The sequence below is a fragment of the Rhizopus microsporus genome (genome assembly GCF_002708625.1).
Source record: "Rhizopus microsporus ATCC 52813 unplaced genomic scaffold scaffold_8, whole genome shotgun sequence".
In the NCBI taxonomy this organism is placed as follows: Eukaryota; Fungi; Mucoromycota; class Mucoromycetes; order Mucorales; family Rhizopodaceae; genus Rhizopus; species Rhizopus microsporus.
Genome location: NW_019671923.1, coordinates 1,020,027 through 1,031,901, shown reverse-complemented (window position 1 = coordinate 1,031,901; position 11,875 = coordinate 1,020,027). Strand labels below are relative to the sequence as shown.

Genomic DNA, 11,875 nt, shown 5'->3' with positions numbered 1-11,875 from the left:
AAACGCAATATAGTATCCCCTTTCTTTTTATTAGAGTTTAACTGCTGTCCAAAATGCACACTCATAAACGTATTTGAGCATACTTTCTGGATTGGAAGTATAAGTGGTAGACACCGTGGATTCTTTCTGTGTATAAAAGATGAGTAAAAATAAGAGCATAATAACAAGGATTACCTTGAACTCAAAACCCATCTTCTTGGCTACATCCTTTACTTGTTCAAGACTTATTTCGATAGATGTGTCACCTGCGGATGAGTCCTCAAAATGATACAACAAGGGGCCTAGCTATCATTCAGCATATGATATCACGAGATAATCTATTTTATACCGATATTAATCCATGTGCCCTGTGGCTTCAAAATCTTGTGAATGACTTCCAAGTATTCCAGGATATTCTTGGCAGTGTCTATAAAGAAACAAGTGACGACGACATCCCACGCTTCTACAGAACATAAGAGATTGTCTATAAGCTGTCAATCACGTTTACCGAAATTGTTCTCTTGTTGTCCATAAACTTCCACAAAATCACCGGCTACCATGGAGAAATCGACGGTAGATGGAAGATGTGCGGGTAATACGTCAGGCACTTTAATAGGAGATAGTTGATCTAAATCCGATTTGATGTTGGAGTAAGAGTGAATAAATGGATAAATGCTGTATTCGTTGACTTCTTTGACTCTAATGAAAATGTTGAATGACAAACGCATCATTAAGCTTATTTTTTGTTTTACCTATTAAGAATAAAGTGAGATCCAAACAACTATAAGCAAAAAAAAAAAAGAGGTTAATGGAACGCATATGAATTAAATCATCTGCTTGCCATGTAATAAGAAAATTCATTTCCTAAGAACACGCGTTAATAATACAAAGTCTACAATATGTATTTCTTTCTATTACCTTGACAGCTAAACCCTGTTGATTGGGAAAAAAGGTAAAAAGGTCTCTATCAAACGCATTGATGTGTACACAATATATACCTTGACTTGCGATATCAAATGCTAAACGACCTAAACCAGCGCCAGGCACGAGTACACGGATATCACCTCGTTTATCTGCAGGAACATGCTGATAAAGGGTATTCAACTCTTGAATGACCGGATCATACGTCAGCTTCCTTTCTCTTTCTCCCTGTTTTGACCAATCTCTCACGAATTGTTTCAAGGTACTTCTTACTTTATCCATATCCATGGGAGAGACAGGTGGTCTATTTGAATTTCTCATGCTTGAATACAACTAAAGTTATATGCATATATTATAGATAAGCATTTGCTATCTTCATATGTGTGTGTACGTGTATATGTATTTGTGTGTACTTTTTGTTGTGAATGTTCCATAATACTGGGGTCTAGAAACATGTTTGCACTTTTGACAATGTCACGAATAAACGTCATGTTGTGTTCAATACATTCGTCCACTTTATTGACTTTATCAAGAAAGTCAGGAATGAGCTTTTTATGGTGTTCAGGAAGTGAAAGATAGTCGCGTCTTCTTCTATGGTTGTTGTTTAAAGAAAATCTCTTGTAGGAAGCAAATGCTGTAATGACCTTGATCAGATACACTTGCTCTGACTCTGCAGGGTCCTGCTCCTCTGTGTTATGACAGTGTCTATCAGTCATGATAAATTTTAAAAAAAAGAAAAAGAAATAAGCCACTTGTAGAACGGTATCACTTTAATGCAAGATAACAGTTCGTGTGTATATGTGTTTGTGGGCGGGTGTGTGTGGCAAAAGAAAATATTCACATGTCAATGGAATTTAGTTTTTTATGGAAAGTACAAAAAATAATAGAGTAAACTAAAGATGAAATATGAAACGGAATCAATGTCATTTAAACAAAACAGAGGATTACAAAAAAAAAAAGCTGTGTTTATGTTTACACACAATAGTAACCGCTACTATGATTACATGCTATTACCATGACTACCCAACTTACCCAACGACTCCGCAGATGTACGCGTGATTTTACATAAAACTGTTTACATTTTATCATTTTCCTTTTTCTTCCTTCTCTTTCCTTCTTTTTTTTTTTCAATAAAACAAAGGATGCCTGTCTTTGATGTCTGTAAAGCTGAACCAAGAAGAGATCATCGACGACAAACTAGCTTAGCGAGCTCTTTTGATGTTACGTCAACAACAACCGGAACAACTACTACAACAAGCAGTAGTAGCCTTAGACCTATTTCATCCTTTGAAGTTTTATTTTCAAGGTTATTAGATGTGCTCATATTCACCTCAGCCATCGCTATTGCAACCTATAGTTATCTCACTGGCACATTGTTCAGTTCATCTTTTGTAGAATCATCCGTATCAACCACAACAACAACAACAACATCATCACCATCCACTCCAACAGCATCTACTCCAACACATCATCATAAAATACAATACAAACTACCATACAAATATGAAGAACCTGACCTTATCAAGAGGCGAAGAATCCAAGAATGGACACAGGAACAAAAACTAACCTATACAAAAAAGAGACATTCTTCTACTTCTTTATTAGAAAATAAAAAGGTAAACAATTCCCTTGCCCCCTTTTTTTGTATTGCCTTTACTTACTTTTATTTTAGGTTCAACTGCCTCGTAATACGAAACGAGATAAGAAAAGAACCCAGTCTTTATCTTCGCTATCCATTGACCGCCAACCAGAGGAAATCCTTCTCTCTAGAATGGAAGAAAGATTACAATCTCTTATTCAACAAGGTCAAGAAGCTCTTTTGAGTCCTGTAAAATACAATAAATAAACGTGTCATTATATATACCCTTTTGTCCTTTCTTTGATCTTTTGTTCTTTTGCTCTCACACACACACTCTCTCTCTTTCTATTTCTTTCTTTTCTCCTCTTTATCTCCTTTTAGGAATAGACAAATTTGGTTATTTCTCGGTTTGTGTGACTGTCTTAAAATTTTCCGCATAATGCTGCCCCTGTTTGTCTTTTGCCTTTTTTTTTCGTCTTTTTTTCTTTTTTGGGAGTTATAATGAGCAGTCGTGTTCTTTTAAGACGTCTCTTTCAACAAAGCCAGCCAACGGTCACTAGAAGAACAGTCAACGCTTTACCTACTATTGCTCGCATGTCTATGAATGCAAACAGACGATTAATTCAAACAAGATATATTCTCTCTGGACAAAACGCGAAAAAGGTTTTCAATTTATTGACATTCTAAACTTCAATCAATAACATCCCCTCGTCTATAGATGTATTCTACTTCATCCACTTCTATCTCAGGCTTAGAATCTACTCAAGTAAAATAGGCAACTTTTTTTTTTTTGATAGAACACAACTTATACATGTTTAATTAGACAGAAGTCATTCATAAAAGCAATTTGGCTGTACGCGAAGTCATTCTCAACCGTCCCAAGAAACTGAACGCATTGAGTCTACCTATGGTTCGAAGCATTCTACCCGAACTTCAAGTAAGGGCAAATAGGGAAAAAAAAAAAAGATGATATAAAACTGACTCTTCATTTAGTCGTGGGAAAAATCTGATTTAGCTAAAATTATTCTTCTGAAGCACTCCGGAGGCAAAGGATTCTGTGCTGGAGGTGACGTTAAAAGTAAGTCATTTCTGTCATATCAGCAACTGGATAACCTAACATTTTTGATATAGCTGTTGTCGATTTAGCTGAAGCCAAGGATCCCAATGCGGCCAAGTTCTTTGAAGAAGAATACCAACTCGATCACCTTATTGCCACATTAGAGACACCCTTTGTTTCCATCATGAATGGTATCACAAGTAAGTTGGAACCTTTTAGAAAAAAAAAAAAAGACTGACTTGTTTGCTCAGTGGGTGGTGGTGTTGGTCTATCTGTACATGCACCTTTCCGTATTGCAACTGAGAACACATTGTTTGCTATGCCCGAAACTGCCATCGGATTCCTTCCCGAAGTCGGTGGTTCTTTCTTTTTACCTCGTCTCGACGGTCAGTTGGGTCTCTATCTTGGCTTGACAGGCAAGCGTCTTAAGGGCGTTGACGTGTTGTATTCTGGTGTAGCCACTCACTACGTGCCATCCTCACGCCTATCCGCACTCGAGGCTCGTCTGGCCGAACTCGAAGATCCTACACACGATATGGTCAACCAAGCCATCGAGGAATTCTCAGCCGAGCTTGAAGCAGAACCTACCTTCTCCTTGGGAGGACCTATTCGTCAAGCAATTGACCGATGCTTCAAGTATGACACAATCGAAGAGATTATCAAAGCTCTCGAAAAGGACGAACAGACCGAATGGGCTCAAGAAACACTCAAGCTCCTTCGTTCAATGTCTCCTACCTCACTCAAGGTTACCATTCAACAAATCCGTAATGGCAGCACACTGAGTATCTCTCAATGTTTCAAGATGGAATACCATCTTGTTCAAAAGTTCCTCCAGGGCCACGACTTTAAGGAAGGCGTCTATGCTACCTTGGTCCGACGTGACAAGGCTAACTGGAAGCCCAGTGATCTGAAGGAAGTAGATGCTCGTCAAATCAAGCAAGACTATTTTGACTCTCCCTCTCCTCTCCGCTTGGACTTTTTGGTCAAGCGTGATTATAAAAAGTATCCTCATCGTAAATACATGCTGCCCTCCGAGCAAGACATCATGCGTGTCGTCACGGGTGAAGCCTCTGATGTTGGCAACTATGCTCTCACTCGTCAACAAGTCATTGATTACTTTGTTCGTGAACGCCAAGGCAAGCAAGGTGTGAAGCAGAAAGTGGCTGAAGTTTTGGATAGAAAGACGATTGAGATCGAGAAGGATGCAGACAAGAGCTTGAAATGGGTTTATGAAGTTTAACACAATTTTTTCTGTATAAAGCATGTTTTTTTTATTATTATTCCTTATTTACAATTTCCTGTACCATCTCTAAAATATCCTTGCCTTCATAACCCAAGAGTTTAGCTGCATGGATTAGAGCGCTTAGGCTCTTCATGAACAACTGACGACCTGCTTCCCTGTAATATTGTGTTTGTTCTATTCTATCACCCGGTGTCTGTGTCCCTGATTCTGGATAAGCGCCTGGACACCTTTCAGTAACTTGAAGTGATTCTATCTGAGGAGCCAGTCGAGTCATGGCTGCCTTGGGTAATGGGTTGATAACGGTAGATCGAGTGCTGGTCGACCCACGTGGCTGGGGAATCGAGGTTTGAAGAATTTGAGTGAGTTCAGATAATGCGGCTGTGTGTGCGTCCATGAGGTTGGGGACACTAGGTACTGTAAACAGAGGATTGTAGGACTGATCATATTCTTCATCAATCTCTTGTTGATTGATTGTACTGAGGATACGACCTTTCTTTTGTTCGTCAGGTCCAGGTGTCAGTGTACCAGGATCCTTACTCCATCTCGTATAATATTCATCTTCCGAGTCCTCTGTTTCTTCCTGATCTGCCTTTTGTGGATTAAAGTTTGACCCTGTATCTTCTGTAGAACTTGCTTCATCTGAGGACCAGTCTCCCCAGTAATCCTCTGGTGCTTCCTTACCCCCTTTACTACTCTAAGTATACCCATTAGTCTTTCTCTCTCTCTCTTTTTTTTCCTTATTCTTACATCAGGAGTATCCATCGTAAATTCTCTTTTATGTCTCGTCACCTTGGTCAGAAAGATACGTTCAGCCTCTTCAAGCGTCCTTGACCAATTTTCAAATATATCCAACCATTCGGCATCGGACAATTCCTTAATATTATGATACTTTGCGTCTGACATATCTCCACTTCCATTCTCCAAGATAAGAATGACCACAAAGTGACTCTTGTCTCTTTCTGCAAACTCGACAATAGCATGTAGTGTATCTGCGTCCATGCGCTTGTAGTAGACTTGTTTCTGGTACAGTTCGTCTGCGATATTGCCCTTTTCAGTCCAGACAGATTCGATCATTTGAGTGCAATTGTCCTTTTGCCATTGATACCAGTCCTCATTGGGCAGGAACTGAGCTCTTTGTCGCAATGGTTGAGATGAGAAAGGAAGGAGTTCATGGTACTGGTGGTTTTGGATCTTGTCAAGTGCGGTGTAGGCTATAGAACGGACAATGTTCTCGTTGGCGTAATCGTCAATCGCTTCCATGGTTATTTTTAAGAGTAAGAAAAAAAAATAAAGGGAAAAAGAAAGTATATATGCCGTGTGAACCATTAAAAAATCAGCTCATTTGGGAAGTTTAATGCTCCCCAAATGTGTACACAAGTTATTGTTACTCAGAGAAAAATATTCTGATTCTTAAAGAAGCTTATCATAAAAATAAGTAGTGGATTCATTGGCTGTTTCTTAAAAGAAAAAAAGAAAGAAAAAAATGAAAAGGAAGGGCCTGTGTTGTTTTATTATTGTTTTCTTTGGTTAATAACGGACAGAGGAAGGATCTGTTGAGACAAGATGGGGATTGGCAGCTGAGTTCCATTAAAGATTATCCAGTGATCTACATCACTTTATAAAGTTTAATTTTATGCATCATATAGTGAACGAAAAGGTGTGCTTAATACAAGTAAAAATTATAGAATGATTGTTAGGTTCATATAGCTAAATGATGAATTATTTAAGATCTACAACTATGACTATTCGCTTGGGTGATTCCAGCCTTACAACACAAATAAGCTGATGTCTGATGAATTCTTGTTCATAATTGGTCAAGTCAGTACAAACTGTCATCGTATATGCAGCTTGTTATTGATCATTTACGGTGGCCATCCAAACACTCTTACAGTGGTTGTTTTTGATGCATACATATCATCTCAGAATTGAAGTAGGTAGAGCTTTGCTGTCAGTATTGATAGAACAACCCATCTCTGCAGTCACTTTTAGTCAAGATTTATAAAGTTCTCCAACTTTGTTGACAATTTAATCAAGGAAGAACATTGCTGAATCAAGGGATTGCCGTCAACTATTAATATTTGAAGATTAACGTTTGGACGGGAGTTAGTATTGATCTGTAAAATGTGTAGTATCTCCAAATCTTTTATAATCAAATAATAGCTAAAAACAAGAAAAAGGGAAGTGTTAGATTGCGCATTTAATACATTAATAATATTTTGATTACTTTTGATATTCAAGAAGATCTGTCTTTTAACACAATCATAGGACTTCATTTTCAACAGTAATGTTATAGTGAATATGATTATCTTTGAAAAAAAAAAAATACATAGTAGTCACTGCTATTATGTTGAGAACCAAAGTTGAATGAAGCTTATGATACCATAGTATAAATAACTGTTTTATTCAACGATTCTACAGTCATTCCTCTTCATCATTCTCAATAGTATTATATTAAGCCTTATGATACTCAAAATCGTATGGCAAGCTATACGATTGTCTTTTATAAGAGATCCTAAAATGAAGGAAATGGATGAAAATAATACTTTTTCATTTTATAGTAGTTTTTAATATCCAAAAGCTTCCTGAAGCGTGAATTATTGCCGATGTTACACAAACTACTCTAAACTTGTACTAGATCACTTTTACCTATGGTGTTTTTAAAATTTGACTAAGTGTTTTGAAAGCATATCTCTGGTACACTTTACAAAACTCTCTCTAAGATTAAATAATATTTAAGAAGAAAGACAAATCTTACAAAAGTAGTTATTCTTTATCAATTAAAATAATGCTTTTTCGAGGGAATAAAAGCGTGCCTGAATAAATTCAAGATCCGGGCGAATAAAACCAAGCTTTTGGCTTATGCCCTCATGCTAGATCATCCAGACTAATTTTCAATTGTATATGATATATAAATATTTTCTTGGCTGTAAAAGCATAAATCCAAGATAGTAAACTCATTGCGTTGTGTGTATGTGCTTCTTTTGAGTATGATTTTCCTTTTAATTGATTTAAGTAGAGTTTGCCTAAGCTTGTACTACTTTAAAACAAGCATACAGCACGAATACGTTCAATATAGTATTTGCATGTATAAATATATATGTATGTCTGATAGAAAAGCTTCTATTGTATTTAAATATAATTAATCTCTTATTTTTGTTGATTTATCTTATAATTGTAGAAATAACTAAAATTCAGGTTGGCTTGCTTTTGGCTAAATATACTTTTTGGTTCTAAGAAAAATTATGCGCATGTTGATCAATGCAGAAAATATATAAGAGGATCTCTTAATAATTAAAAGTGGTTCAAGAATGAGTATTGGTTAACGATAGGGAAGGTAAATAATGAAGGTTTACCATTTATATTACAGACATGTGACAGATATACTACAGGAAGCCTCCGTTCAAGCAAATTAAATAGTCTCTAACAGAGGTTTAAAGTGTGTAATACATCTCTATTGTTGTTTTCATTTTAATTCGTTAGATTTACTTCCTTTGTGCCTAAAACTGCTTTACTTGCCAATTGTCTAAAAATAGCGTAGAAGGATAAAAACCTAATATAATAATGCCCAAAAAAAGATGATATAAAATATGTGTTTTAGAACATTTAAAAAAACAAATGTTATGTTAAATGCCATACATGTTTTGGTCTTATTTACATTAGATGCTGGATGATTAGATCAGGACAGTATTTTATATAACGCTAGGGTATATTATGAATGATAAATGTGAATAATATTGATGATGAAAATACAGCAATCTATAGCTACTTGGAGAAAATTTGAGAAAAAAGACTGTATACAGAAGAAACTTGAATTATTTGTAATTTCTTTAAATAAACATCAAATTGTTGGCTTAAAGCATACATTGCGTCAAATTTGGATATTTTAAAAGAATCATTGCAATTCTAGTAAGAAGAGACTTGCTCTTATCCTTCAAAAAGGGAAATTAACCAGAAGGGAGAAACTACATAGCGCTGGCATATATCCATTCCAAGAAACACATGTGAAATACCCTTCGTTGCTTTATTTGATTAATGATTTTGTGAAATCGCAAAATCTGTTTCTTCCAATCAATTGATTCTTCCATGTTTGTCCTTTTTATATAATGTGCGGAATATATAAAGACACATGATGCAAAGCACTGCTTGCAAAGCAGCAAACCTATCAACAAAAATTTAGATTCGCTGTCTCTCTCTCTATTTATGACCACTTATGTCATAGACCAATTTCTGTTATATTTATATGGAAATATAAATGAATGCTTTAATGATTTGCTTTTATTTAATAAACATGGGTGAATTGCAAATTATTATGTGTTTCAAAATCCACTTTCTAAGCAAAAGCAAAAGAAAACTACATGTTTATAATAAAGAACACAGTATATTCATTATCAAGTAAGGTTTAATAAAGAAATTAGATTGTTCGAATTGAAGGTCTGTTGCCTCGGAAGCCTAGTTTCCAGATGAACAAAAGAAATCAATTGTAATTCCGATCATGAGGATTGCCAAATAAAGAAAGTTTTGCCTCACTTTTCGTATTCTTTTGTTACACGCAACAACTCCTTTACCTTTTTCTTTTTCTTTATTCTATTTTATTTTTATTGTACAGATGAGCCATGTTAGTCATTCGGTGCCACCAGTGCAATTTTCAGACAGAACTGTGAGAAGGAGCAGATCAAGACATCAAGTCCAGCAGATTGGAAATTACGTGATTTACAAAAAGACACTTGGTTCTGGTAGTATGGGCACAGTTAAGCTTGCTGAATCTCTTTCACCCAAGGATCATCAGTTGGTAAGATGGGACATTCCAAAAAGAAAAGGTCTATTGAATGACTTTTAATAGTATGCAGTCAAGATAATGCCCAAGATCAATCTCGATTTGCCAGTGAACGGGAACAGCAAAGATCCCAAGGATACACCAAGAGAACGGGAGCAGAGAACGGTGAGAGAAATGGCAATTATGCATCTGTTGCGTCATCCAAATATATGTCAGTTGAAAGAGTGGATCATACATGGTGATCACTATTATATGTTTCTGGAATATATCGAAGGAGGACAACTACTAGATTATATTATTGGTCATGGTAAATTACGTGAAAAGTTAGCAAGAAAGTTTGCAAGACAGATAGCTAGCGCATTAGGTAAATGACCATGGGAATGCTTAGATCTTTAATTAATGACTTTTTTAGACTATTGCCATAGAAACTCTATTGTTCACAGAGGTATTTGTATTTAATAAGGAGAAGATTAAAAAAAAAAAATTCATTATGTGAATAGATTTGAAGATTGAGAATATTCTGTTGACAAACAATGAAGAGATTAAAATCATTGACTTTGGACTTTCAAACATTTATTCACCACGTAAATTACTAAACACCTTTTGTGGTTCACTTTACTTTGCTGCACCCGAGCTATTACAAGCAAAGAACTATACAGGGCCAGAAGTAGATGTTTGGAGTTTCGGTGTTGTGTTATACGTATTAGTATGTGGAAGAGTACCCTTTGACGACACTAGCCTGCCTGCATTACATGAAAAGATTAAAGCAGGTCAGGTAGAATACCCAGATCATTTGAGTAGAGGTACATATTACTATATTTGTATAAATACAATTATCTCAGCTATGCATATATAGAATGTGTTGATTTATTATCCAAAATACTCGTGGTTGATCCAAGAAAGAGAGAAACACTGTCTAATGTGATTCGTCATCCTTGGATGAATAAGGGTTATGACGAATTGGTATCTAATCACTTACCTCATCGTCAGCCATTACATAAGATAGATAGACAGGTAGTACAGGGTATGCAAGGATTTGGTCTAGGTCTTCCAGAAGAAATTGAACACAAATTGGAGCAAATTATCCGTTCACCTGAATATCAATATGCGGCCAAGCAAATCGATCAAAATTACCAAGGCAACCACAACAACACAGAAAGCAGCCAACAACAGCAGCAACAACAGCAGCAACATAACTCTCTGACAAGATGGAGAAGAACAGTGTCTATTCGAAGAACAGCAAGCAGTTTACATTCGAAACCCAGAGATGATCCACAGTCATTACCAGCCATGTACGACCCTCTGATATCTATTTATTATCTGGTAAAAGAAAGAAGAGACTTCGACGAAAAGATTCGCTTGTTGGAGAGTGAAGGATATCAATCACCCGTCCAGTTGGGTAGATCAGCCAGTACATCTTTATCCAAATCAACAAAGGAGAGTAATAGCTATTTGACACGACGAAAGACAGAGCGTGTAGCGCCTTCTCATACGCGACAAGTGTTTCAGCAACACAATGAAGAGGATTGGGCAGCACCCACGAATCACAGTACGACTGTTCAGAAGAATAGCTCCAAGTCAAGTAGTAATTTACTCAAGCGTAGTAAAAGCGCAGCCAAGAGATTGGGAGCCATGTTACCAACAAGAGGAGGCAGCCATGAATCCATTGAAGATGGATCATTAAAGCAAAAGACGATGAATATACTGAGATCTAATTCAGTAGCGCATCGTAACAAGGAGAACAATAATAGCAATAGCACAGGACGATTCGTAGAAGAAACAGAAGGTAGGAAAAGCAAATCAAAGGACGTGTCTAACCCATCCTCAGTTACGATACCACCCAACATAAGCACATACCCCAAGAGTTTATTCAATTTTAATAGAAGACATTTGTTTAAAGTAACAGCAAAGGAAATGATTGAATATGTTGAAAGAGTACTTAGATGGAAGAATATATTTTATAAACAAGAAGAACCCTTTGTGTTTAAATGCGAAATACAAGATGAAGCTATAGAAAAGGAACATGTTGTATTTAGTTTGATGATATACCAAGCAAGATGGGCCAATGGTCGATTGGGTATTAAACTATTGGAGAATGAAAACACCAAGACGGTCTCTATTTATCATGAAATATTAAACGAATTGAACTCTTTGATCAATAAATAAACCAAAGTGATCCATTTTTATATACATATTGAAACATACGCGTTACCCAATTAGCGCGCGTCTTGAATTGCGGGAAGCGAAAATGCTTATAACTCTTCCTTTCTTTCTTTCTTTTTCTTTTTTCTCTTCTCCTCTTTTAATAAGTGCAAAATTAAC

The 11,875-nt window shown here is 36.3% G+C and overlaps 5 protein-coding genes across 5 annotated transcripts; 3 read left to right on the top strand and 2 right to left on the bottom strand.

Annotated features, from left to right (window-relative positions):
- Positions 1–30: 30 nt before the first annotated feature.
- RHIMIDRAFT_237718 (N2227-domain-containing protein) lies at positions 31–1,616 on the bottom strand (the record flags this gene model as incomplete). The annotated part of the gene is made up of 7 exons (XM_023608805.1): positions 31–126; positions 175–281; positions 329–442; positions 488–678; positions 732–760; positions 898–1,233; positions 1,314–1,616. 7 exons carry the CDS (start codon positions 1,614–1,616, stop codon positions 31–33), a joined length of 1,176 nt encoding a protein of 391 aa, XP_023466512.1.
- Positions 1,617–2,028: 412 nt separating this feature from the next.
- RHIMIDRAFT_313489 (uncharacterized protein) lies at positions 2,029–2,839 on the top strand. The gene is made up of 2 exons (XM_023614863.1): positions 2,029–2,516; positions 2,573–2,839. The coding sequence occupies exons 1-2, from the start codon at positions 2,043–2,045 to the stop codon at positions 2,744–2,746; spliced, it is 648 nt and encodes a 215-aa protein (XP_023466511.1). The 5' UTR covers positions 2,029–2,042; the 3' UTR covers positions 2,747–2,839.
- Positions 2,840–2,980: 141 nt separating this feature from the next.
- RHIMIDRAFT_237716 (ClpP/crotonase) lies at positions 2,981–4,776 on the top strand (the record flags this gene model as incomplete). Its single annotated transcript, XM_023608804.1, has 6 exons — positions 2,981–3,142; positions 3,198–3,245; positions 3,303–3,416; positions 3,473–3,557; positions 3,611–3,736; positions 3,788–4,776. 6 exons carry the CDS (start codon positions 2,981–2,983, stop codon positions 4,774–4,776), a joined length of 1,524 nt encoding a protein of 507 aa, XP_023466510.1.
- A 37-nt stretch (positions 4,777–4,813) lies between these two features.
- Positions 4,814–6,039, bottom strand: RHIMIDRAFT_251715 (uncharacterized protein; the record flags this gene model as incomplete). Its single annotated transcript, XM_023610875.1, has 2 exons — positions 4,814–5,473; positions 5,527–6,039. The coding sequence occupies 2 exons, from the start codon at positions 6,037–6,039 to the stop codon at positions 4,814–4,816; spliced, it is 1,173 nt and encodes a 390-aa protein (XP_023466509.1).
- A 3,288-nt stretch (positions 6,040–9,327) lies between these two features.
- RHIMIDRAFT_292096 (Pkinase-domain-containing protein) lies at positions 9,328–11,761 on the top strand. The gene is made up of 6 exons (XM_023613866.1): positions 9,328–9,568; positions 9,620–9,917; positions 9,966–9,998; positions 10,054–10,356; positions 10,410–11,339; positions 11,382–11,761. Exons 1-6 carry the CDS (start codon positions 9,386–9,388, stop codon positions 11,717–11,719), a joined length of 2,085 nt encoding a protein of 694 aa, XP_023466508.1. The 5' UTR covers positions 9,328–9,385; the 3' UTR covers positions 11,720–11,761.
- Positions 11,762–11,875: the final 114 nt, after the last annotated feature.